At 36.0% G+C, this 24434-nt stretch overlaps 1 protein-coding gene across 1 annotated transcript in view; it reads right to left on the bottom strand.

The window, feature by feature from the left end:
* Positions 1-1029: 1029 nt before the first annotated feature.
* The window catches only part of Smad5 (SMAD family member 5), a 44629-nt gene continuing 21224 nt past the window's right edge, over positions 1030-24434 (bottom strand). Inside the window, exons 2-7 of the mRNA XM_013506828.1 lie at positions 19091-19661; positions 12145-12396; positions 11003-11122; positions 6672-6893; positions 3895-4151; positions 1030-2436 (exon numbers count right to left, since the gene is read on the bottom strand). Of these exons, the coding sequence (XP_013362282.1) occupies positions 2293-2436; positions 3895-4151; positions 6672-6893; positions 11003-11122; positions 12145-12396; positions 19091-19493 (1398 nt within the window). The 5' untranslated portion in view covers positions 19494-19661 and the 3' untranslated portion in view covers positions 1030-2292. The remainder of the gene's footprint in view (positions 2437-3894; positions 4152-6671; positions 6894-11002; positions 11123-12144; positions 12397-19090; positions 19662-24434) is intronic.

Genomic DNA, 24434 nt, shown 5'->3' with positions numbered 1-24434 from the left:
CTTTATGTATATGCCAGATTATTCTAATGGTGCTGGTGTTTTCATAAATTTTACTATAAACTACTCTAGATTTAAAAATATTCTTGCTGGGCATGGTGGCGCATGCTTGTAATCCAGGAGTATGGGGATTATAGGCATGTCCACACCTGGTTCTCATGAAACTCTTAACAGTTAGTATCTTCAGTACTGTTATTCATAAGAAAAAACTCCTTAGGAAAAAAAACACAGAAAAGGACAAATAAAATCTTGCTAATCCTAAAGGCTGACATGATGACTGCAAGTAGCAATTTTAGCTTATATTTAAAAACAACACTTAAATAACAGTTTCCACTAGAACCCACTAAAACTGCATCTGTCATTCAATTTGTTCCAATGATTGTTATGAGCCTACCAAATGAAAGAATGAGAAAATACTTAAATCCTATCACTAAGCAAGTAAATCTCTTCCATTTGGCTGATTCAGCTTTGGAAATGTGAGAATACATGTTATGTAACACATATGTTTAAGGCTCAGGTGACAGAAAGAACTCATTTTACCCAGCAAAGGACTGTGGACTGAAACGCAAACGGCATTTCATCTGAAGGAACTAAAACCATCCAATGGCTGCACTTTGAAAAAGCAATAAATAATGACACAGAAAACAAAAATCACAAAATCCCTTCCTTAAAATATGCACTTTTTTCTCATAAAAGCAGAAAGGGCAAAGGCAAAAGTCAAACCAAAGTATTTTTAACAGGATGACACGGCTCTATGTTTTCAAAAGGCACCAGAAAATAAAGCTCATCTTGATAGGTAAATTAGGTCATTTTATCTTTTCACAATAATTTCTTCATTCTCATGCCACAAGTAAGATCTATCTGACTACTAGAAAAAGTGGTTAAGAGTCCTATGATCAATGCCGAAGGCATGACTGACTAAATGGATATTTCAGAGTTTTTATGCCTTTCCTCCTAGAGGAGCATATTCTGTGAGACTAGCACCCATGTGGGTACTTGAAAAAGAGCACTGATGGTGAAATAACAGTCTGCTTTTTTTTTTTTTTTTGATATGTGAATGTTTTAGAATCACCTATCTTAACACCTATTGCTGCTTCATTTAGTATCGGACCAGTAGCCTCATCCTTGGTGTCTCCTATGGCTCTGTAAGTAATGTATAAGTCACTGCATGGGAAGAAGTGATATAAGTACAAGTAACATCATTAGGTACAAGATTTGCCAACATTAATAACACCCATAAAACTGTAATGAATTTAAAAGGCACCTTAGTTTGGAGCTACACAATAGTTGTGTTATAAACTATGTTGAAAATAAACAATGCATAGCTTTCTACAACTGTAATCTATAAACTGCAGTGTTTGTTAATACAAAAGGGGCACCAAGAAGGATAAGCATCTAAATGCAAGTCACTTGAGCGTGCTTTAACAGAGGCTATACTAAAAACTGTCACCCACAAAAGTGCAAAATAAAAGATTAATGCAGGTCAAAATTAGAGTTCTTGCAACATTGGCCAAAAGCAGCAAACAGCTGAACAAGACCATGCATGCACTGTCACTAGCATAAAGTTGTACTGTACTTATGACAGATTTTGAGTAAATGACATATAATAGAGATCAATTACTTGTATAATTTTTTTAAAAAGGAAATGTTTTACAAAAGATATATAGCATAAAATCACATTACACTGACATTTAGCTATATTAAATGTAAATTTTATGATGCCATCTAGAAAACTATCACTTTGCTTTTACTGAACACTACTTGTTAGAGCAGTGCATAGTGTTCCTTCAAAAAAAAATTTTTTAATAGTTTAATCCCCTACCATATGCTTTTGAAAAACAATGTGTTACGCATTTTTAAAGTTGGTGGGACAAAGAATTTGTTAGAAGTACAGCTTCTGAAGATCAAGAAAGGAGGACTTACTTTTCACTATACATGCCCTCTGAACACTACAATTTTTCACCATGTGATGTATTACTTGAAAAAAAAATTAACTAATTGAAAAAAGAACTACTGGGAAAATAAACAAAAGCATGTTCCAGTTTAAGATCAATGCCAAACTTCTCAATGGGGGCGTAATACTCTGCATCTTTCAAAACACTTTTGAGTTAATCACATGAACATGAATACAAACAAATGTAGATTCATCACAAAATATAAATGTGTTGGTCACAATTACATAGAAAAAAATAAGCTGTAATATCTGTTTTTCCATATTAGCCCACAGTATCTTACTGGAAGTTTTTCTAAAATTAAAACAAGTCCACTAATATAATTCAAAAGAACACTTCTGCATTATGAAACAGAAGATATGGGGTTCAGAGGAGAGCCCATCTGAGTAAGGACTTTGTCCAGCCACTGAAGAGGCCCATGAAGATGAATCTCAATCCAACACGGGGTGCTGGTGACATCCTGCCGGTGGTACTCTGCTCCCCAGCCCTGTGAAAATAAACAGGTATCACAGCAAATTCCCCTTCAAACTGTCAACCACTCTAAACCAATTTTAGCAATAAAAGATAGTATGACATTAAAGCTTTTTCTTAATGTATTTAAATAGAATATCGTAAGTGAACATAAACAATACCACAAAACCAATCTTAGCACTCACCATAGATTTAAAAAAGACAACACCTACATTATTAAAAAATATATGGATTTTTAAATAACATATAATCCTTCTTAAAAAAATCCATGGGGCCAGATAGGTTTCAAGTTTTTTTAAATTTTAAAAAGGTCATACAGTATTTCATAATTAAAACTTTAATATTTCTGCCATGAAATTCATTCTTACAAGGATAAATACAACCCACAAACAGACTCCTGTAACTTCACATCAGACTTTGTTACCAAAAGTTTTGGTTTTGACGGTTTAAAAAATATATATTAAATGAGACACTGTAGACATTGACCAATGTGTGCATGAGTAATTTAATGTAATCATACAGCCTTTATCCTTAAAGGTAAGAAAGTAATGAGGTGCAATGAGCTGCCACACTAGTTTAAAATTCTACATAAAAATTAAAATAGAAAGTTTTCACTTTTATTATCCTGAATTTATCCAGTTCTCTATCATACTGCTTATAGTAGTCCTAGCCCAAGAAAACAAGGAGAACAAGAAGGGGAGAAGACTGGGGAAGATGAAAGAGTAGAGATTAAAATAAATACAGGGAGGATATACTTTTAAGGCAACTGATAAAAGGGTACGTAACAATAGGCAACAAAGCAGCAAGGAAATACTGAGCCTTAATGCCAAAAAGAAAAAAAAAACCCTACAAGCATGTGATAGTTTTTCTTCCTGGACTAAATCTTAAATCCTTAAGGAGTCTGTGGACACGGTTTAGAAGATGGATACATGGATGGATGGATGGATGGATAGATAGATGGATGGATAGATAGGTATCACTAAAATTCTTTCCAAATTTTGTTCATGAATCATAATCTTTGGAATGGTCAATAAAATTAGACTAACAGCATAAATTTGATAAACCTGAACTTTGCAAGATGCTCAAAATAAAGCTTAAATATAAATAAAATAATTTTAGGATCCCAATTCTATTAAGTCACTCTAATATAATCTAATAATCAAAGCTGTGGAAGCTAAGAGACACAAAAAGCAATTTAAGTATTAATTATTTTCTAGTAATTTAACCTTTTAACCAGAATTCTTTGTTAACTTAACCCCTATGCAGTAGAAGTATCAAAATCACAATCAATCGTTCATTTTATAACGTATGGATTACAAAATGAAATCTTAGACCTATTGTGGATAAAATTAAAACCTAGTAAATCAGGTCAAAAGTAATGATCATGTCTGAATTTAACACAATTTTTTATTATAACCTACAGACATAATACTTCCACTGACTTGAATTACATTACACATCACAGCCCACTCACCTTGACAAAACTCATTCGGATGGTGCACATTTTGGTGAGCTCATATACTGCCTCAAACCCATGGTTGACAGACTGAGCTAGAAGCTGAGCAAACTCTTGATTGTTAAAAATTTTGAGGCTGCAGCTGCTGGGAATCTTACAGACGGTGGTGGGATGAAAGCCATGGTGAAAATTGCAGTTCCTACTCTGTACAAATATGCTGCTGTCACTGAGACACTCCGCATACACCTCCCCGCCAACATAGTACAGATGAACACCTTAAAAAGATGGGCAGCAGGACAGTCAGAATGATAATGACACCCAAGAGGTTGTATGATGCAGCCAACATTCCCAGAAATCCACAGCCAACTCCCGAAAGTCTTTAGATAGAAGCTACCACTAGATGGCCTGCTGTCACTAAAGATATTCAAGAGATTGTCTGCCTCAATCTAAACTAAGAGATAAACCTGAAGTTAACAGGTTAGTATGTTATCCACTTGGGTTTGTTCTTCTTTAGCCATCATTTTATCATCTCTATGAAAAAGGTAACTAAAAAAGTTCCCTAAAACTGCCTTTTCGTGCGTCCTTTCAAAGGAATGCTTGATACTATCAACTATTATGAACAGTCATATGGCCGTTTTGCACTATTCTTTCTAACAAACAAAAATAGCGGTTCAAAAAAAAGAAGGTAAAAACAAAAGCAAACAAACAACCCTCCCCAAAGCATATGTGTAATTTCAGGTCACAGGAAGAGCTGTTAAATAACAGATTTACTTTACTTTAGAAAGTTTTGATATTAAAAAAAAAATACATGAAAACAGTTTCAATACTAAAATTCAAATTACAGCCAGGCATGGTGGCATACACCTGTAATCCCAGCACTTGGGAGGCTGAGGTAGGAGGATCACCTTGAGTTTGAGGCCAGCTTGGGCTACATAGCAAGTTCAAGGCTGGTCTCAACTACATGATGAGATCCTGTCTCAAAAACAAAAACCAAAACCTCAAATTATGTAACTAACGCTGGAGTCACCTAGTATTTTCCCAACATATCCTTCCACCACCTCAAATTTTTCTTCCTCAAAGGCAGATACTGCTGTCAGTTTGATGTATAGCCTTTCAAATTTTTTAACACATAATTCATTATACATATATATTCCTTAGGAATATTTTTATGTGACTTTATATAAGGGGGGTATCTTAATTTTTAATGTAAATGATAGCATAGTCTAACCATCACAAACTTGATCTTTCATCTTAACCAGTCTTAGAGATTTTACTATGTTCCAAAATATACATCTGCCACTGTTCATATACCCTCAATATTGTATAGAATTCTTGAATGCATATACATAATTTTTTTGTTGTCTGTTGATGGGCAACTTTTCAAACAGTGCTTTTTAGCACGATCTCTGCACATAATATACCTCAGCATATAGGCAGAACTGTATCAAGCTATGATTATTTAAAAATGTGTTTTGCTTCTGAGTAAATAAAAATGACCCATGAACAAAGGATCCTAGACTGATATACTGGGAAAAAGGAGAAAACTGATTATAGAATTTTAAAATTTACCAAATAGACTTCCCTTAAAGTATTTTTACTGTCTGGGGCATCAATATACGCAAATAAAGTATTTCACAAAAAAACGAACAAAACAAGACAAAAAAAAATGGCAAGTTGGTAATGAAGTCAAAATAGAACCTTTTGTTTTCAACTTCTCTTCTCCTCTGTAATACTGGAAATTGAACATAGGGCCTTCCAACTGAGCTTTATCTTTGACCTTTTTATTTTTTATTCTGAAACAAGGTCTTGCTAAATCATTAAGTTGCCTACACTGAGCACAAACCTACGCTTCTCTTGCCTCAGCTTCCCAGACTGCTAGGATTATAGACATAAACCACCACGCTTGGCTTCAACATACTTTTGGCCATACTATGTTTTTAATTTCTTCCATAAGAAATCTCATCCCAATTATATTTTCCTATTTTTTGTTTTTTTTCCCCTTTCCCTAGCTATTATTCCTATTTAGAATTAAGTTTTTCTTAAGTCAAAGAAACAAAAAGCAGCAAGGTATAAAAACAAAATATCTCAGGAAACAAGGAATAAATTCATTCTACCTGGGATAGGTTTCTTTCCTGACCAGTAGGTATGTAAAACTTTGGCACTTTACTGAAGTGTAGGAAGTGCCTTGTTTGTTGTGGTAACTATATTGCAGGATGAATTATAAATAGAACACATAATGTTTCCTGAATTTTAAAAATGGGTATATGAATCCGCTAAAGACTTGTGCAATTTCCTACCTCTAACTCTAATACTCTGGTAATCGCAAGATTATTACAGATTATCTCAAGATGATTAAAGATCATCTCAATTAAGGATACTCCACAAATACCATGATTATTAAATTCTAATCTTTCACCATCCTTCATATTTTCAATAAATATTTGTTGTATAGTTTAGAGCCTGCTGCATAGTTTAGGAACCTATCTACTGCAGCAACAGTTGTGAACAGGGCAAATTCCTGTGCACCTTATACTCTAGTCAATGTATCAGTCAAAATCCAAAGAAGTAGTATGATTGCAGATCTTCAGTTGTACAGAGAAAAACTACGCAACATAAGAGGAGTCATCATGTCTTCATTGGATTAATTAATTCAATATCTGCAACTTGAGGCAGTGGTCATACCTTAACAGACTTTGTATTCTTCTAGCACCCATAATACATGGTATACCATACTACATGGCACCCTGACGGTAAAACATATAAATTCAACTGCATGTAGAAAAATGCAAGATTACCTTTTCCAATATGTCGTCGAGTGTTTTCAATCGTTGAATTACGATTAACATTTGACAACAATCCCAAGCAGAATCTGCTTTTGTTATTTGAAGGGTCTGTGAATCCATCCACTAACACACTAGTAGATGATGCATGAAAAGCTTCCCCAACACGGTTGTTTAATTCATAGTAGACAATTGAACACCAATGTTTGGGCTCTTCATAAGCAACAGGCTGAACATCTATGAACAAACAAGACAGAAAAGTTTAAGAAATGATTATCAGAAATTCCAGATTCACTGTGTTTAACCTTTAACCCAAGAAAAGCTTTATATAGAGAAAATACTATTTCAATTAAGTCTCACTTTGAGTCTATATGCAAAAAACATTAAAAATAAGCTTAACTATGGCAATTTAAATAATTATATAACTATAAATAGAGGCAACAACCTCAGCCTACTCGTGCCACTGTAACAAAACATCATAGACTGACTGGCCTGCATAATTTTTCTCCCACAGTTCCAGGCTGGGAAGTTCAAGACCAAGGTGTTGGCAGATATGATTTGTACCTGGGCTCCCATCCTAGTTTGTCAATAGACAGCTGCCCTCTCACTGTGTGCTCATAAGGTCTTTCCTCAATGTGTGATCACAAAGATTCAAAGATCTGCCTGTTTCCCTTCTGATAAAGGCAGCTAATTCCATCAGGTGGTTCGCACTGTTAGGAACACATCTCAGCCACCTCTCAAAAGTCCCATCTCCAAATACCAGCACACCGGGGGTGACTATTTGGTCTATTAGCATTCAACTCTGCCCTCCCAATATTCATGCCCTTTTCACATGAAAAAAAAAAAAAAAAAAGTATTCCATCCCCAAAGCCCTCAGTCATAACTCACTCTAGCAAAAACTATAAAGTCTAAAGTCCAAGCTTATCAAATCAGAAAAAAATGAGACTGGAGACAAAATTCCAAGTGCAATTCCTCTCCAGTGGCAACATGTGCAACCACACAAATTGTAAGCTGTAGGGACCAGCACCCTCAAGGGTCCATGCACCCTTGCTCCCATGGCTTCAACCAGCCTGCAGCAACTAGAGCAGTGATCCTGAAATCTCTAATCGCTTCAGTTTTGAGGAACAGCACAAGCTTACAGCTAAGTAGCTAACTGCTCTAACAGAATCTAAGAAGTCTGACAGCATCCTTAACTCTGACCTCTGTCCCATTCAAGTCACACTGGCTGCATCCTGCTGAGGTGGCTAAGTAGGTCCATGGTTCACATCTATACTAATCTCCCTATCAACTATATTTTCTCATTTCTGAAATATGGATGAGATTTTTCTAAATCTTTAAATTCTGGTTCCTTTTTGCTTAACAATTTCTTTAATTCACTACTCTCATCTCACACGTATTTTATTTACTATGACAAGCCAGAAGGAAACAGGCCACTTTTTCAAAACTTTGCTCAGGAATCTCAACTAAGAATCCAATTTCATAGCTTAAAATTCTACTTTCCACAAAACACTAGAACACGAACACCAGCCAAGTTCTTTGTCACTGTTTTAATAAAGACAGCCTTTTCTTCCTTTTCCAATGACAGTGTTCCTTATTTACATCTGTAGCCTCAAAAGAATCAACCTTAACATTTGCGTTTCTAATACTGTGTACAAAAATTATTTATATATTCTCTTAAGAAAATAGAAGCGTTCTTTATGGCTCTCCTTTCACTTCTAAGTCCTCAGCAGAATCACCTTTAATAGTCCCTTCATGCCAGTACAAGCTTTTTCTACCACACACCTCAAGATTCTCCCAGCCTCTACTCAGTGTCTAGCTCCAAAGCTATTTCCATATTTTTGGGCACAGTACTTGTTACAGCAGCACTCCACTTCTAGGTACCAAATTCTGTCTTGGTTGGTTCAGGCTGCTATAACAAAATACCACAGGCAGAGTGGCTTAAACAACAGAAATTTATTTCTCACACTTCTGGAGGCTGGTAAGTCCAAGATCTAGGTGCCAGTATGGGGTCAGAACTTAGTGAGGGCCTCTTTCCTGGCTTGTAGATCGCCACCTTCTCACTTGGTACTCACATGGCCTTTCCTCAGTTTGTGTTCAGGGATAGAGAAAAAGACACATAGAAAGGGACCGCTTCCTCTTCTAATAAGGACACTAATCGCACCATGAGGACCCTATCCTCACAACCTCATCTAAACTTCATTACCTCCCCAAAACTTATTTCCAAATAACACCAATTGTGGGGCTTAGGGCCTCATAATATGAATTTGGGGAAGACATAATTCAGAACATAATAGCAATATCATCTTTGCAAACTAGGACTAGAAGTATTTCACAGGAGTCATCCTTGAGTTCCTACTGATCTTAACAGTAAGCCCTCTAGTTTCACCATTATATATGATGTTATTTGTGGGTTTTCTCTAAGTGTTTTTTGTTTTTGTTTTTATTTGGTTTTTTGAGATAGGGTCTCCCTATGTAGCCTAGGCTGGCCTTGAACTCCTGGTGATACCTCCTGCCTCAGCCTCCCAAGGGCTGAGATTACAGGCATGTGCCACCACACCCAGTTTCTGTAAATGTTTTTTATAACCACAAATACACAAAAAACACAAACACTGTTTTAAGAAATTTGTAAAATGGCAAATGTTACTTCTAAATCTGTTACAATGTAAGGAGCTGAAGGTCTCAAAGTAGCTTTAAAACCACAATACCACCAGAAAAATATGCCAAAAGACAACAAGAAATCCACAATGAGATACCATTTCATATCCATGAGGATGATCATTATTCTACCCCTACTCCACCCTACTCCCAAAAAACCCCAAAAAATAAGTGCTGGCCTGGATATACAGAAACTGTAATCCTTATGAATTATGGTGAGAATGTAAAATGATGCAACCACATCATTTCAAAGACTTTCAAAAACACAAATAATTAGCACATGACATCAATTCTATTCCAAAGTACATAATGCTCAAATGCATTGCAAGCAGAAACTCAGAGATGGTATCGGTGTTAGTCACAATATCCAAAACAGAATAAAATGAGATTTCCCTCAATACACAAATGGATAAACAAAATGTGCATACATGTACAACAGAGTATTATTCAGCCTTAAAAAATGGAATTGTAATACATACTGTAACGTGGATAATCCTTGAAAATACCATGCTAAGTGAAATACACCAGACACCAAAAGAAAGACAAGTATTATATGATCGCATTTGGATGAGATACCTAGAATAGGCAAATTTATAGAGACAGAATGTCAAATAGTATTTTTCAGGGGCTAGAGGAAAAGGAACGGGGAATTTTACGATAGGTTGAGTTCTGCATAGGATGATAAAAAAGTTCTGGGAATGGATAGTAACGACGAATGCATAATACATGGGCATACTTAAAAAATGCTCCTGAATTGTAAACCTTAGTAACAGAGCTCCAAAATATATAAAGCAAATAAACAGAACTGAAGTAGAAATACACAGCTCAACAATAACAGTTAAGGACCTCAATCTCCCACTGTCAGTAATTGATAGAATAATAAGAAAGAAAACAAGGTGGGATACAGACAGCTTGAACTACACTATCAACAAGTTAGACTTAATCAAAATGCCCAGAACCAATGAAAACCCCATAACAGCAGAACGGAAAAGAGGGTGTCAAGATGCATCCATGTTCATAGTAGCATTATTCACAACAGTCAACAAGTCTGGTATTTCAAAAAGCTAAACACATAATTAGCATATGACACCAATTCTACTCCCATCATACTCAAATAAACGGCAAGTTGAGACTCAAGCAAATGAGAAAACAAATGGTGCTGGAACTAACTGGATTGCTTAATGCAAAAAATTTAATATATTTATCATATAACACACACAAACTCAACTTCAAATGAATCTAAGACCTAATGTAAAGACTAAAACTACAGAATATGTAGAAGAAAACATCAACAAATATTGGCATGGCCATGGGACAAACAAAACTTTCTTAGATGCAATACTAAAATCACGATACAGAAAATAAAAATTGATAAACTAAACTTCAAAATTTAAAGCTACTGTGTTTCAGAAGACATTATTCTAAAAAATGAAAAGAAATACAGCCTGGGAGTAAATATTTACAAATATTTTATAGTATATAAATTATATTTCACAAAAGGTTTTTAAAAAGTGGCCAAGATTCAAGATATACATCAATGGTAGCATAGAGTGCTTGCCTAACATGTAGGAGGCCTTGGGTTTAATCCTCAGTAATGCAAAAAAAACTCAAATAAGTAAAAGTGGCCAACAGGTTCAAAAACAATAAAAATAACAATAACAAAATAAATACGAGTACTATACTTCTCTTACCTCTGCTGGATATACTGGGCATAATCTGAGGAATCATATTATTGCTCGTATCCATAGGCTGGGAATTATCTTGACCCATCTGATCATCAGGTGGCATATAGGCAGGAGGAGGCGTATCAGCTAAAAGAAATAAAATGAGACAAGTCCCAAAAAAACAGTTGAAATCTTCACCCTCTAAAAGCATTTTTAAAAAACAAGATTACCAGCAGAGTTCATTACTCAACTTACACACACAATAATGTAGGACCCTATCCTAAGACAGAAAAGTCAGCTCATCTAATAGCTAACAGCTACTGAAAAACCTACTACAACCCCACATTTAAATAGTCTAGATCTCTGATAATCCATGATACTAGGGATACTACTAAAATAAATTGAAAAAGAATTCAAAATCCATGATTTCACCTTCATTTTCGTAGAAGCCCATGCTCAGAGAAACTGCTATTGTGCAAAACCATCTGAAGGTCGCAGATTATCCTAGTTTGTATATATATACTATTGCATTTTAAAATTAATCATCACATACTGTACAATGTCATTTAAAACTATAAAATAAAACTATGTCCCTTTAAAATTTGTCATCAATACTAATAGCAAATGTCTTAATACTTTTGCAATGTCCAAAAATGGCTGTTGTCTTATTAAATGGCTAAGTAATGGGCTTAGGAAACTGAATGTTAACCACAGAATATTTCAAGTACCAATATTCATGGTTGACATTTTTTTTTTTTGCAAAAGCAACAGCTAGAAACTTTTGTCTCAGTAACTGTAAAACAATATAAATTGTCTTTCACATCAAGATTTGTACAAAATGTATTTTAGGACACAACTACAACTGGCACTGAATCTAAGACAAAATATGAAAATTTGCTTTTGAGCAAGTTCCTAATAGGTTAAACAGTATTTAATCCTCCTACTTCCAGATTTTAAACAAATAGTACTTGACACAATGAAATCCAACTTGACATAATGAAATCTAACTTTATCTCAAAATCAAAGAATTACATAAAAAATGTACAGTAAAAAGAAAGTAGATCTTGTTGTATAACAGTTCACCCAGAGGGCCAATAGTAAGCATGATTACTGATTCTCAGGAATTATTTCTCCTTTCTTTGTCCCTTCCGGTATCACCGCAGTCTTACCTGGGAGTTGAAAAGGACTTCCTGGCCCAGAGCTCGCAGGGGAGCTGGGGTAGGTACTGCTGGCCGGGGAGGGCGGGTAGGGGCTGTTCGGAGATAAGGGGAAAGGAGTGCTGTTGGGCTGGTGGAAAGAATCTGGAAACGTGGCATTTTGTGGCATGTGTGGTTCATTGTGGCTCAGGTTCCTAAACTGAACCAGAAGGCTGTGTTGTGGGTTGAACTCGTTATGACGAGGCACTAACACTGGAGGTAAGACTGAAAGACAAAAATCAAAAGTAATCAGTCAGGAATGACTAAAAAAAAGTACCATTCAACCATTAAGTGGTCATAGAAATGATTCATGCAAGACTGCAAACCTGTTAAAACAGTTTACTTTTAGGAAGAGCTGTTTTATAGAAACCTGAATACATATTCACATAAAAACTAAACCCAAAACTCGTCAACACTTACCTGATATAAAGGACTCTGGAAGACAGAAAACCCAGGAAAGATACCACTTCAGTGTTATGGCACACGTGACACATTTAACAACAACCACAGCACAATGAGAGTTTCAGAAGTGAGCACTCTTGGCTAGCAGGGAATCAAACAAATATTGTGGAAAAGACAAACCCAGTTGGACCTTAACCAACCAGGGGAATTTCACATGAGAGTGTTAGGGTGAGTACAGGAGGAAGAAGGGACAGAAAAGAGTGTTGCCTAGGAAGTGATCTAGATGGTAAGACTACAGAGTTGAGGTGAGGGATGTAGATGCCCTACAAACTTTTACATTTCCAGTTCTGAACACTTTCATCATTCACTTTGAGATCTCTCAAACTTTAAATTCTTCAGTAAGGTTTTCCCTACTGAAAACAGTAATATTCCCCAGGAGAAAGTCCTCCATTCAAAATCAGTCCTCTACATATATTCATAATAAAAATACAGAAATGCCTCCGTTCACAAACACTTCTGTTTGCAAGCAATTTGGTTCACAAACAAAAGCACTCGGCAAAATTTTGCTTCTGTTTGCAAATTCTGCAGCGGTTAACAAACAAGAACATGGCTATCTTCCCACACAGACACAAATGCAGCCATCTTCCCCAAAATGGTAAAACAAATTAAGTTCATAATTCAAGGTACCACTGTATATATAATAATGTCTAAACATTTGAGAAAATTTTTTTAAAAAGTTAAACATTATCCTTACTCCAATGTTTACTTTATCTAAAAACCCAAGATCAACCACATGTAAACACCTGATTACTTTTCCCTGCAGGAAACTTGCTACTGATTCTTCAAACTCTTAATACACAATTCATCTCTTTTACAACTTTCCTGTATTTGTCAGTGTAATTTTGACTCTGGGAGGCTGAGGCAGAAGAATCACAAGTTCAAGCCTGGCCTGGGCAACTTAGTAATACCATGTTTCAAAGTAAAAATTGAAAAAGGGAGCTGAGGATGTAGCTGAGTAAAAGCCCTGGGTTCAGGACTGCAAATGAATGAATGAAGTTTTTCAAAACTTTCACTGTGATATCATTAACCATCAATAAAATCAATTTATTTTTCAGCTAACTAAATCATAACCTGGTCCCCCAAAGTAGGGACATTGTACACAACAAACCAAGGGCTCTTCAGTCAGTATTTGTACTGTTTCATCTTTTATAGAATTACTGTTGTACAAATGTAGTCAACAATGACTACAACTGTTTTTGTTACACCATATTAACCACTGCTGTTTCCCTGAATGACAGGGCAGCTGCCACTGGAGAGCAGCGTATTAGACCCAAGAACTTCTGTTTATCTAGCTAATAATCTGTAAGACTTAATGAAATAACTAGAATTCAGTTTGGTAAAGATTTCTTTCTTTTTTTAAAAACATAGTTAAAATCACTGGCTTCCCTCCTGCTTGTATACTATCTGTGCACATGTTTTTAAGAATTATTTTATTTTCATACAAAACTGTATGCAAAGTTTAAAAGATTACAACATAAACATATAAAAAGATGAGATTATAACAAAAATAACAATTTCTAGACCCCCTCTCAGATCATTTTCACAAACAAATTTAAGTTCTTAGCCATTTTTTCTAACATTTACTTTGTGTATGTATTGCTAAACAATATGCTTTTTTGCTGTTATTACTTGTGAAGACATTATTTATAGATTTGGTCTTACGGCAAGTAGGGCAGCTTTCTTATATTATCCTTCTTTTCCTCACAGTAAATTTACATTAAAAACCGGGTTAAATCAGTATCTAGTATTATATATATAAATATACATATTTCATTAATATATATACAATTTCATTAATAAACCAAGTGTGTTGTGATATTTTCCCCTGAATAATGCTTTTATTAAAGTTAATATTCCTTCACTTGCTTAGTTTTATGTAGTACTACTATTTCCAGTATTCCAATAGATCTGTCAAATGACAATCGAGACTATCTTTCAGATGCTATAAATTATCAAATAATTTATTGATTTCATATTTCCCCCTTGGATCTTCCATCCTTTTGCTCTAGTCCAGACTAGCTGCTACTTAAATCTCCTACAAACCTAAAGTCCTTGGACCTCTCCCCTTCATCTCTCAATTATTATATCTCTCATTTCACATGCCTCATCCTCTATTAGCTTCCTAAGAAAAGGTAACAAAAACAGTATGTATTATCTTAAGTTTTTGCTTGTCTGCAAGCAGAATTTGTTTCACTTTCTTCTAGAATACAGAATCGCAGCAAGAAACCCAATATTCTGATTTCTAGTATTTTCTATGTGTCCTATATCTTTTCTCTGGAAGCTTTCAGAACTGATTTCTTTTTATTCACAATATACAAAAATTTCATGTGTTGGTCTGTCAATCCCAGTTCTGACTACTTGGTCAGTAGGCCCTTTCAAATTCCCATTTCTAGAAATTGTTCTAGTAGTATTTTTTTGCTTTGTTTGTTGTATTTTGAGACAGGGCCTCACTATACAGTTCAGGCTGGCCTTAATTCACTATGTAGTTCAGGCTGGCCTTGAATTCACTATGTAGTCCAGGCTGGCCTTGAACTTGAAGGGATCTTCCTGCCTTAGCCTCCCAAATGCTAGGATTACAGGCATGAGTCACCAAGCCCAATTCTTGTAGTATTACTTTGAAGATTTTTCTCTCTACCATTCCCCCTGTGCTCTATTTCCAGAATGTATTAATCTAATAGAATTAACCTGAAATTGATTCTAGGCCACATAATACTCAATTTAAACACTTTTTCATGCACTGACTCATCCAATCCTCTTAACAACTTGTGAGGTGGGTAGTACTACTCTCACATTAACTCACAAAGAAGGCAAGAAACTTGGTGGTATACAATAAAACCAGGATTTAAATTCAGCAAGTCTGGTTTTGGAACTCACAGTCTTAACCTACTTGGCAATACTGCCTATGAAACAATGGATCACCTAGACGGGTCCTCTCTGTTTTTCTTACGTTCATTACTGCTTCCCAACCATCTTCCACTTTTTTTTAAATCTTTCTGCAACACTTACTCTACTATATAGTAGTTGTGTGATCTTTTTTGTTTTTTTTCTTTTTCTTTTTTTGGCACTGGGACTTGAACTCAGGACGTTGTGCTTGCCAGGCAGACACCGTGCCACTGAGCTATATCCATGGCCCCTAGTGGTGTGATCTTAAATTACTTCCTTTTTTAAGTCTTAGTTTCCTTGTCTACAAACTTCTAAATACACTCAGAGGATTCTAATGTTTTAACTTATGAAGGAATCACCCTCACAGAGCCAGAAAAGCACCCAGTCTGTAAGTGTTCAATCACAGGATTAGGAAAGTACCTAGTCCATAAGTAGTCAATAAATGTTAATTTCTCTTAATGTGACCACCACTACAGTTACTTTATTAACACAGTAACTATTAAATTATCCTTCCTATGTTTTATTAGCTTGGTCTAAGCGGAATACAAGCTAATCCAGTTGGGCAAATCTGTCCCTTTACCTAAGATGTTTGAACTTTAGACCAAAAGCAGGCTTCTACAGTCTCTCTATACTAAGATATATGTTTTCCAGTGTCATTTAAAAGTATCAGAGCTATGCTTTTATCCTTCTATAAAATGATTATAGTTGAAAAAATGGATTAACAAAAATAAGACTTTTCTGCTGGACAATTATTAGTCACATCATGGCTACGGGAATATACAAAATTCCTAGACTTACTCCTAGCAAATAACTAGCTTGAGAGTTTTGCAGGCATTTGTCTATTAAATCTTCCCACTTTCTATTCCTCATCAATTCTTTCAGGATATAGCTTTAAGAAATCAAAAACCACCTCAAATATCATCTTGCTTCAACTAAACCTCTTACTGAGTTCCCTTAGAGTACAATTACTGCTATTCTTTTTTGCCAGTTTTCACAATATTATTTTCAATCTTTTTATCATATTGGGCTCATATTATCTCATGTGTGGCAGGCAGACTCTAAAGCAGCTCTATGATACAACCTCTGGGCATTCATGTCCTTGGTTAATCTCTTCTTCAGTGTATGATCTGTGACTTGCTTCTCACTAACAGTACATGGCAAAGTGAGAAGATGTATATGGTTACATTCCATATGAATGCCCTTCTTGTTAAAAAGACCCTCTCTCTTCCTTGAGGGCTTTGAAGATGCTGCCACGAATGTGAACTACCTATGAAGAAGGCTATGTAGTAAACAATTGAATGCGGTCTCCAGCTGGTAATCACCAAGAGTCCAGTGGCCTGCAAGGAACTGAATTCTGTCAACTTCACAGTGAGCTCTAGAAGCAGATGCTTCTCCATCTGTTAAGACTGACTCTAACCAACACAGATTGGAAGCTTGCAAAAAGTCCTACTAAGCTGTGATGGATGCCTTACCCAAAGAAACTGTGCAGTAATAAATATGTATGTCAAGCACTAGGTTTGTGGTAATTCGTTGTGCACTTACCCCCAAAGTTTGTGTGTTGGAAAATTAATCACTAATGCAACAGTATTGGGGTGGGGCCTGATAAAAGGTGATTAGGTAATGTTGTTATACAGGAGTAGATTACTCAGCATGAGAATGGGTTGTAAGTTCAGCCCCTTCTTGCTCTCTCTTGTCTTATACTCACTGACCATCTGCCATGTTATAATGCAGTCAGAGGACCCTCACCAGAGGCACTCTCTCTCTCTCCTGCACTTTCCAGAATCCAGAACTATGAGCCAAATAAACACCTAGCATTTATAATTTACCCAGTCTGAAATTCTGTTAAAGCAGCAGTGAATGAACTATCAGCTTATGGAATTAATTCATTACCAAAAAATACTTACTAAATGTTAGCTACCAAGTGCCAGGAAACTGCACTAATTCTGAGCACTGGGGATGTAGTAATAAGTGAGACAGAGAAAGGCCCTGCACCAATCAACTAAATATCTAATGCAGAATCAACTAGTGATGAGGATATTTGAGCAAAGATTAAATGGAGTGAGAATGTATGCCACGAAAAGATTCTGTGTGGAGAGTACTCTAAGTAAGATAAACTGCAAAACTTAAAATCTAGACAGGAGTATGGCAAGTTCAAGAGCCAAAGGCTGTCTAAGAATAAGTGCAATATTGAAATCATCTGTTCTAATTTTAAGAATTCTGTTTAAGAATTATAATTCTTAGTATAATAGTGCTAAGGGTTTTTAGTAGGAACTGACATGATTTGATACATGTCATTTTCAATTTTCCTCTAGCTGCTGTGTCGAAAACAATGGGTTGGGAGAAAAAACAGCAGAGAGACCAATGAGGAGACTACCTGGGGTGAGAAACAGTTAACAGTCTGTGCTATTGGTAAGAGATGATGGCATCAAGACATATTTTGAAGGTATAGCAAGCAGCATTTGTTCAGAGCTCAAACATAACACTTAAAAAGAATAAAAGATGACCATTATGTTTAGGGCAATAGCTATGAATGAATACTGGTACCATATACTCAATAGAGAAAACAGGAGAAAAACCATTTTTGTGGGAGCAGTAAGAACTCTGCTTAGCCATCTTATACTTGATGTTTATTAGACATTCAAATGAGTTGTTAAGTAACTGACTTTATACAAAGGAGAAGTTGATTCTAGAATTAAAATTATGAGCAATCAGGTTATAGACAATTTTAAAACACATGAGACACTTAAACAATACAGATACAAAAAAAGCCCAAGGACTGAGTACTGTGAAACAGGAGGATAAAAAAGCAAACACCCTGATTAAGAATAACCAGTGAAGTTGGACAATCAAAAGAGCAGTGTCTAAAAGTCAAAAAGAAAACTTTTAGTGGGAGGGCAGAAGATGAACTGTATCAAATGCTACTGAGATAGCAAGTAGGGTAAGATGGAGAAAGGACCCCTTGATTTCTAAAACAGTCACTAGTGATCTTGATATATGAAATGGCAGGGAAGAAAGACTACCTGGAAAACCAAGAAAGAATGGAAATAGGTGGAAATAATAAAAGAATCCTATAAAATGACCAAAAGAAATAGTGTGGAAAATAGGGATAGGGACTATGTGAATGAAATCAAGACAGGAATTCTTTTTTAACTTCTATTTTTGGATAGGCAGTATCATGACATGCTTGTATGCTGTCAGAAATAGTCTGGTAAAATGAGAAAATACAATATAAGGGACAGGGATGCTACTCTAGGGACACAGGTCTTGAACAGACAAAAAGGAGTAGGATCCACTGTACACACTGGGCTTAATTCTTAGATAAAAGAGACAGGTCATTCATAGGAAAGGTAGACCACATATATGGGGCCCTACTGTGTGAATTAGGATAAGGCACTTAGGAGTAATACCACCTGCATTTTTAAAAAAAGCTAAATTCAAATCCAGTATTCCTTCCAAAATTAAAGCTTTAAAATGAAACATAAGGTTAATATACCTTGTAATTAATGAATCTAATTATATGTGAATCAGGCAACACAATTTTTAAAAAAATTCTTCTCAAGGGAGTAAAACCTACCTGGACTCTCCACTCTCTTATAGTGGTATGGATTGATACAAACTTCTTTTTGTTTAGATCCAAAAGGAAATTCACAAATATCCAATGGCTTTAGCTCATGATGACTCTGCAAATCAGGCCACCGCCAAACACGACAATATATAACATGTGGTAAGCCTTTTCTGTGAGATACCTGGAGGCGTCCATCTAAAGACCTGGGAATAGTGACACATTTGCTTGGCTGTCCTGGACTGCTCAAGGCTTTCTCCAGTTCCTCCATGGCACCCTTTTTCTTTTTTAGCTTTTTTACCAAAGCATCCACTGCCTTTTCTGCCCATTTTTCCTCCTCATCACCTTGTTTCCAGCCCAACAATCGTTTCACTGCTGGACTAGTAAAAGAAAACAAGCTGGCCATTGACGTCATTTGATACGAATCTTCAGAGACCTTCCTGTAATCAAAGTCAGTAGCTAGTGGAAGAACAGATCACAGGTGAAAAGTCACATACAGGTCCTAAGCAGGAGTTCCAAGTAAAGAAGGAGGAATGACATTTATCTTCACAAGTGCCATATGCTTCTTTCATTGGTTCAAGTCCTAAAAGAGAAAGGGGGAAAGGATCCTAAATTAAACCAATTCAATTTAATGCATTTTAGTCAATCTACTTAAAAAGTATGTTGTCTGTAAACAAGAGAAGAAAAGCATTATAAAGCAAAACAAAACAAAAAATAAATCTAGAAAAAGAAATTTCTCTAAAAATTCTGTGACTGCTCACTTCCTTCTTCATAATATAAAACTCTACTGTCAAAGTCAAGCAACATCCAAAAGCAAAAATATGCTGCTCTACCTTTCTATTATCCACAAAAACAGGCTCTAGACTTTCTTTCCTTTAATGAGGGCTCTAAGACCTATAATAGTCTATCTAAATACTGCTTCTGAAGCAGTATTTTCCTTCACTGAAATAAATGTTACAAACTAGGTCAATTCTGAACTTTTATTCTAATCAAAAGCCCTAAAAGAAATCTAGCTCTTAAGTCACTGTTCTTTTTAAAATGTTTAGTATGCACAGCAAAAAAAAAACAAAAAACAAAAAAACAAAACACTAACAGAGTACAAAGACAGCCTGGGAAAAATGGGAAACAGAATAGGAAAAATTTTTTGCCAGCTACTCCTCATGTAAAGACTAATATCTAGAATATATAAAGAACTCAAAAAAATTAGACTCCCATATTTAAAGACTCAATTAAAAATAGGCATCTGGGCCAGGCCTGGCAGCGGCATATGCCTATAATCCCAGTACTTGGGAGGCTAAGGCAGAAGGATGCTGAGAGTTCAAAACCAGCCTGAACTACACAGTGAGACCCTGTTTCAAAAAACAAAAACAAAAAGGCATCTGAAATGAATAGATACTTCTCAGCTGAAGACATACAAATAGCCAACACATACATGAAAAAGTGTTCAACATCACTGGCCATTCAGGAAATGCAAAAAAACAACACTGAGATTTATCTCACTTCAGAAAGAATGGCTGTCATCAAGAAACCAGTAATACATGCTGGCAAGGCTACAGGGATAAAGGAACCCTTCTTCATTGTTGGTGAGATTGCAAACTAACAGAACCACTGTGGAAATCAGTATGGAGGTTCTTCAAAAAAGTAGAAATTCCTTTTAACCCACCTATTCCCCTGATAGTTATCTTCCCAACAGTTAAACACATCATACTACAGTTGATGAATGCATACCCATGTTTACAGAAGCACAATTCATAATGTTTAATTCTTGGAAATCTAGGAAATAGCCTGTATGTCTATCAACAGATGAATGGATTAAAAATGTGGTATTTATACACAATGGAGTATTACTCTGCTGTAAAAAAGGATAAACGAGACATATGTAGGAAACTGGATGCACCTTGAGACCATATTAGTAGTGAAGTAACTCAGATACACAAGCTTAAATATCATATGGTTTTCCTTATATACAAAATTCAATAGATAGATTAGATAGATATAGATGATATATAGAGACAGATATAGATATAACAAAATAAGAGACAGATAATGGGAAAGAAGAGGAAAAAAAAGTACTGTAATCCAGTGCAATGTATCTAAAAATGTATCTTAACTTAGCCTTACATATTTTATATGTTCTCTGGCCTATTAGTCTGGTTTTCAGTCTGTATATATGATAATTACCTTCATAATGTCTTATAAGATAAATATATAAATGAATCTGATGCTGGAAAAGTAAAAAGGGACAGAGGGAAGGGCAAAAAGCAGGAAACTAAACTGTGTTATGTACATGTACCAGTTCCCTACAGTGAATGTACACGTCATGGGCTGCACACATGTACTAACAGGGATTAGGGATGTAGCTCAGGGGCACAGTGCCTGCCTGGCAAGTGTGAGGTCCTGGGTTTGATCCCTACTACCAAAAAAAAAAGTACTAATGAAAGTAGAAAGAAGGAAGGAAGGAAGGAAGGAAGGAAGGAAGGAAGGAAGGAAGGAAGGAAGGGGGTCAAAGGAAAAAAATAGTTATTTTACAAGTGTTGGGCAAAAGTCATGATATTATTCAAGTCACATTATTAAATACAAACTATTAAAAGTTGTCATAAGATGTAACAAACCCTCAAATAAATCACACCACATATAACTGCCAGAAAAGTGGCAAGCAACTGCTTTAAAACTAGGAATACAAGTAAATTTGAAGAGAATAAATACAAAATTTAACCCAAAAGTCAGCTTACATTTTATAATTTCTACTGGCTTCTGTGATATTTGAAACAGTATTAGTTAATGAAGACACTCCATCATTCAGAAGTTGTTGGCAATAACACAAGGAAGTAACATGCATTGGGTACTTTACTGTTAAGAATAAAATCTCCTGGGCTGGGGATAGCTCCGCGGCACAGCGCCTGCCCAGCAAGTGCAAGGTCCTGAGTTTAATTCCTGGTACCCCCCCCCCGCCAAAAAAAAAGTAAGATCGCCTATAGATCACTATAGAGTCAGCCAACTACAGACAATGAGCACATAGTGAAATAACAGGAATATTGAGAAAAAGAATGTCAAGTACAAAGGATACTTCCTTTCTTGTACTATTTTACCAAATACTGCTGTAGTTCTGCCTTTGACAAATTCAAGTGTCAAGACTATTCTGCATTGGGGTGCATCTTCCCAGAAAAGAATAAACGTGCTCAGTTAAAACCCAGGTAAAACAAAGTAAAACTGAGTTCAACTCAACAATTATTGGGTAGTTGTTATGTACTCTCTGCTGTGTATGGCCATACTGGGGCTTTTTAAAAAGTCACACCAAATTGGTTGCTTCTCAAGAGCCAACAAATTGATTTATTCACCATGTACTTCCTGAGAATCTACTAAGAGCCAGGGACTACCAGCAAGCGGCACAGGCTGTCCAGTCTGCTGTCCTGGAATCAGAGGGAAGGTGCAGGAGAGCGAAGGTGTCCTCAGGTATTACACACCCTGTCCCTCCTCTTGCCCAGCCTAGGTCAGATGACTTCTGCCAAGCAAGCCAAACTGGCTGGGTTAACCAGAAATGTAAGAAAACATGTGTAAAATGCTACATGCTTTTAAAGGAACCCTAAGAAATTCTGTCCTCAGTTATAACTACATCAAGGATGTAAGATAAAATACATCAGAGACAGAAAGTAAAGGCATGGTTTGAGTGTTTCAGATGAGCAGAGAAATTCCAAAAGCGAAGGAATACTAACACAAAATATGTAGGCAGACATAAACTAAGCATTTCCTACACCAAAAAGAGGTAAGGCTCACTGCTTATGATTTCACTCAGAAATATAGGAATGCGGGCTAGGTAAGACAGTGCATGTATGAGAGAAGCCGTACAAGTACTGGTTAGCTGTTCTGTGGAAGGAGGAGGGGGAAAAGGAGCTTAAAGACCTAAGTTCATTCTAAGGAATGAATGAATTTAGAGATACTTCATTCTAACTGTATTAGTGAATACAGAAACACTACAACTAGCTACGATAACAGCAGTTTAAATGTGATACAGGATAAGAATGCTGTGCAGCCATTACAAAGAATAAAATGGACACTAACTTTGGTCAAGGTACTTCACCTGTGTTTTCCCATCTATAAAATGTGAATAATTTATTACATATAAATAATTTAGAACTGCAGGGTGCACGGAAAACACTTTATAAATGTTAACTACTCATCTATTATTATCATCATCAGTTAAGTACTACAGTGTGTACTAACATGAAAAATGTAAAGTTATTTGTGTATGTGAACTGATAGATACCAAGGACTGGAAGACTACACATGGGACTAAGTTATTCACTGCACTTAACCTCGAGAGAGACAGAAGAAAGGGATTCCGTATGATTTGTTCTATATACTTCTGAACTTTTTTCTTTAACGGTAACAGCTTCATTGAGCTAAAACTTTCATACCACACAATGTATAAACTTAAAGTGTAAGATTCAGTAATTTTAGCACATTGATAAAGTTGAACAATCATGACCACAATCAAACTTAGATCATTTTTATTATCCCAAAACAAAGCAATCTACCCGCGACCTATCATCTCTCAAGCCCTCACCCTTAAATCTAAGCAACCAGTGAGCTTCTCTCCATCTTCATAGATTTTCCTATCCTGGAAATTTTTTAAAATTCAAAATAAACCATGCTTGCAGCAACAATAAAGACCGTAACATAGCCAAAGGAAGGAAATCCTACAAAGCGATATCTCACACCATATTGGAATGAAACTAGAAACCTTTAAGCATTACTTGCAGAATGCTAAAATAAAAATAGTAATCTAAAATCAAATTATGATAAACAGAATGCTGGCAGAAAAACCAGGCAAAACTAATGGTTACCCTTTGTAGGGAAGGGTGGGGGTAATAACAGTATTAAGGAAATTAAGGCAATTTTACGTCCTACTAAAGTTCTACTTAATGCCCTGGGTAGCTGTATGGTGGAAATCAGTTTGTGAAAAATCAAGTGGTTGGGTACTAATAATGTGTATACTTTTCTGTATAATTTTAATATACTTTGTTGAAATATAGAAAGTAGAGCCAGGCACAGTGGCCCATACCTGTAATACAGTACGGATGGCTGAAGAAAGTTCGAGGCCAGCAAGGTAAACACGCTGGTCTCAAAATAAAATTTAAAAAGGACCAGAGGTAAAACTCAGGGGTAGAGCACATGCCAAGCATGCACAAGGCCCTGAATTCAACCCCCTACACTAGACAGGGAGAGAGGGAGAAAGACAGAAGTGGGGAGAGAGGGAGAGGAGAAGGAAGTGAGGCGGGAGGAAGAAAGGGGTAGAGGGACAGAGAGAACGGGAGGAGAGAGACCTTCTCACAAGTATCCCTTTATATGCCTCTAA

This window comes from Chinchilla lanigera, unplaced genomic scaffold (assembly GCF_000276665.1).
Source record: "Chinchilla lanigera isolate Chin_1 unplaced genomic scaffold, ChiLan1.0 scaffold00007, whole genome shotgun sequence".
NCBI lineage: Eukaryota > Metazoa > Chordata > Mammalia > Rodentia > Chinchillidae > Chinchilla > Chinchilla lanigera.
This window is presented reverse-complemented; position numbering and strand designations above follow the sequence as displayed.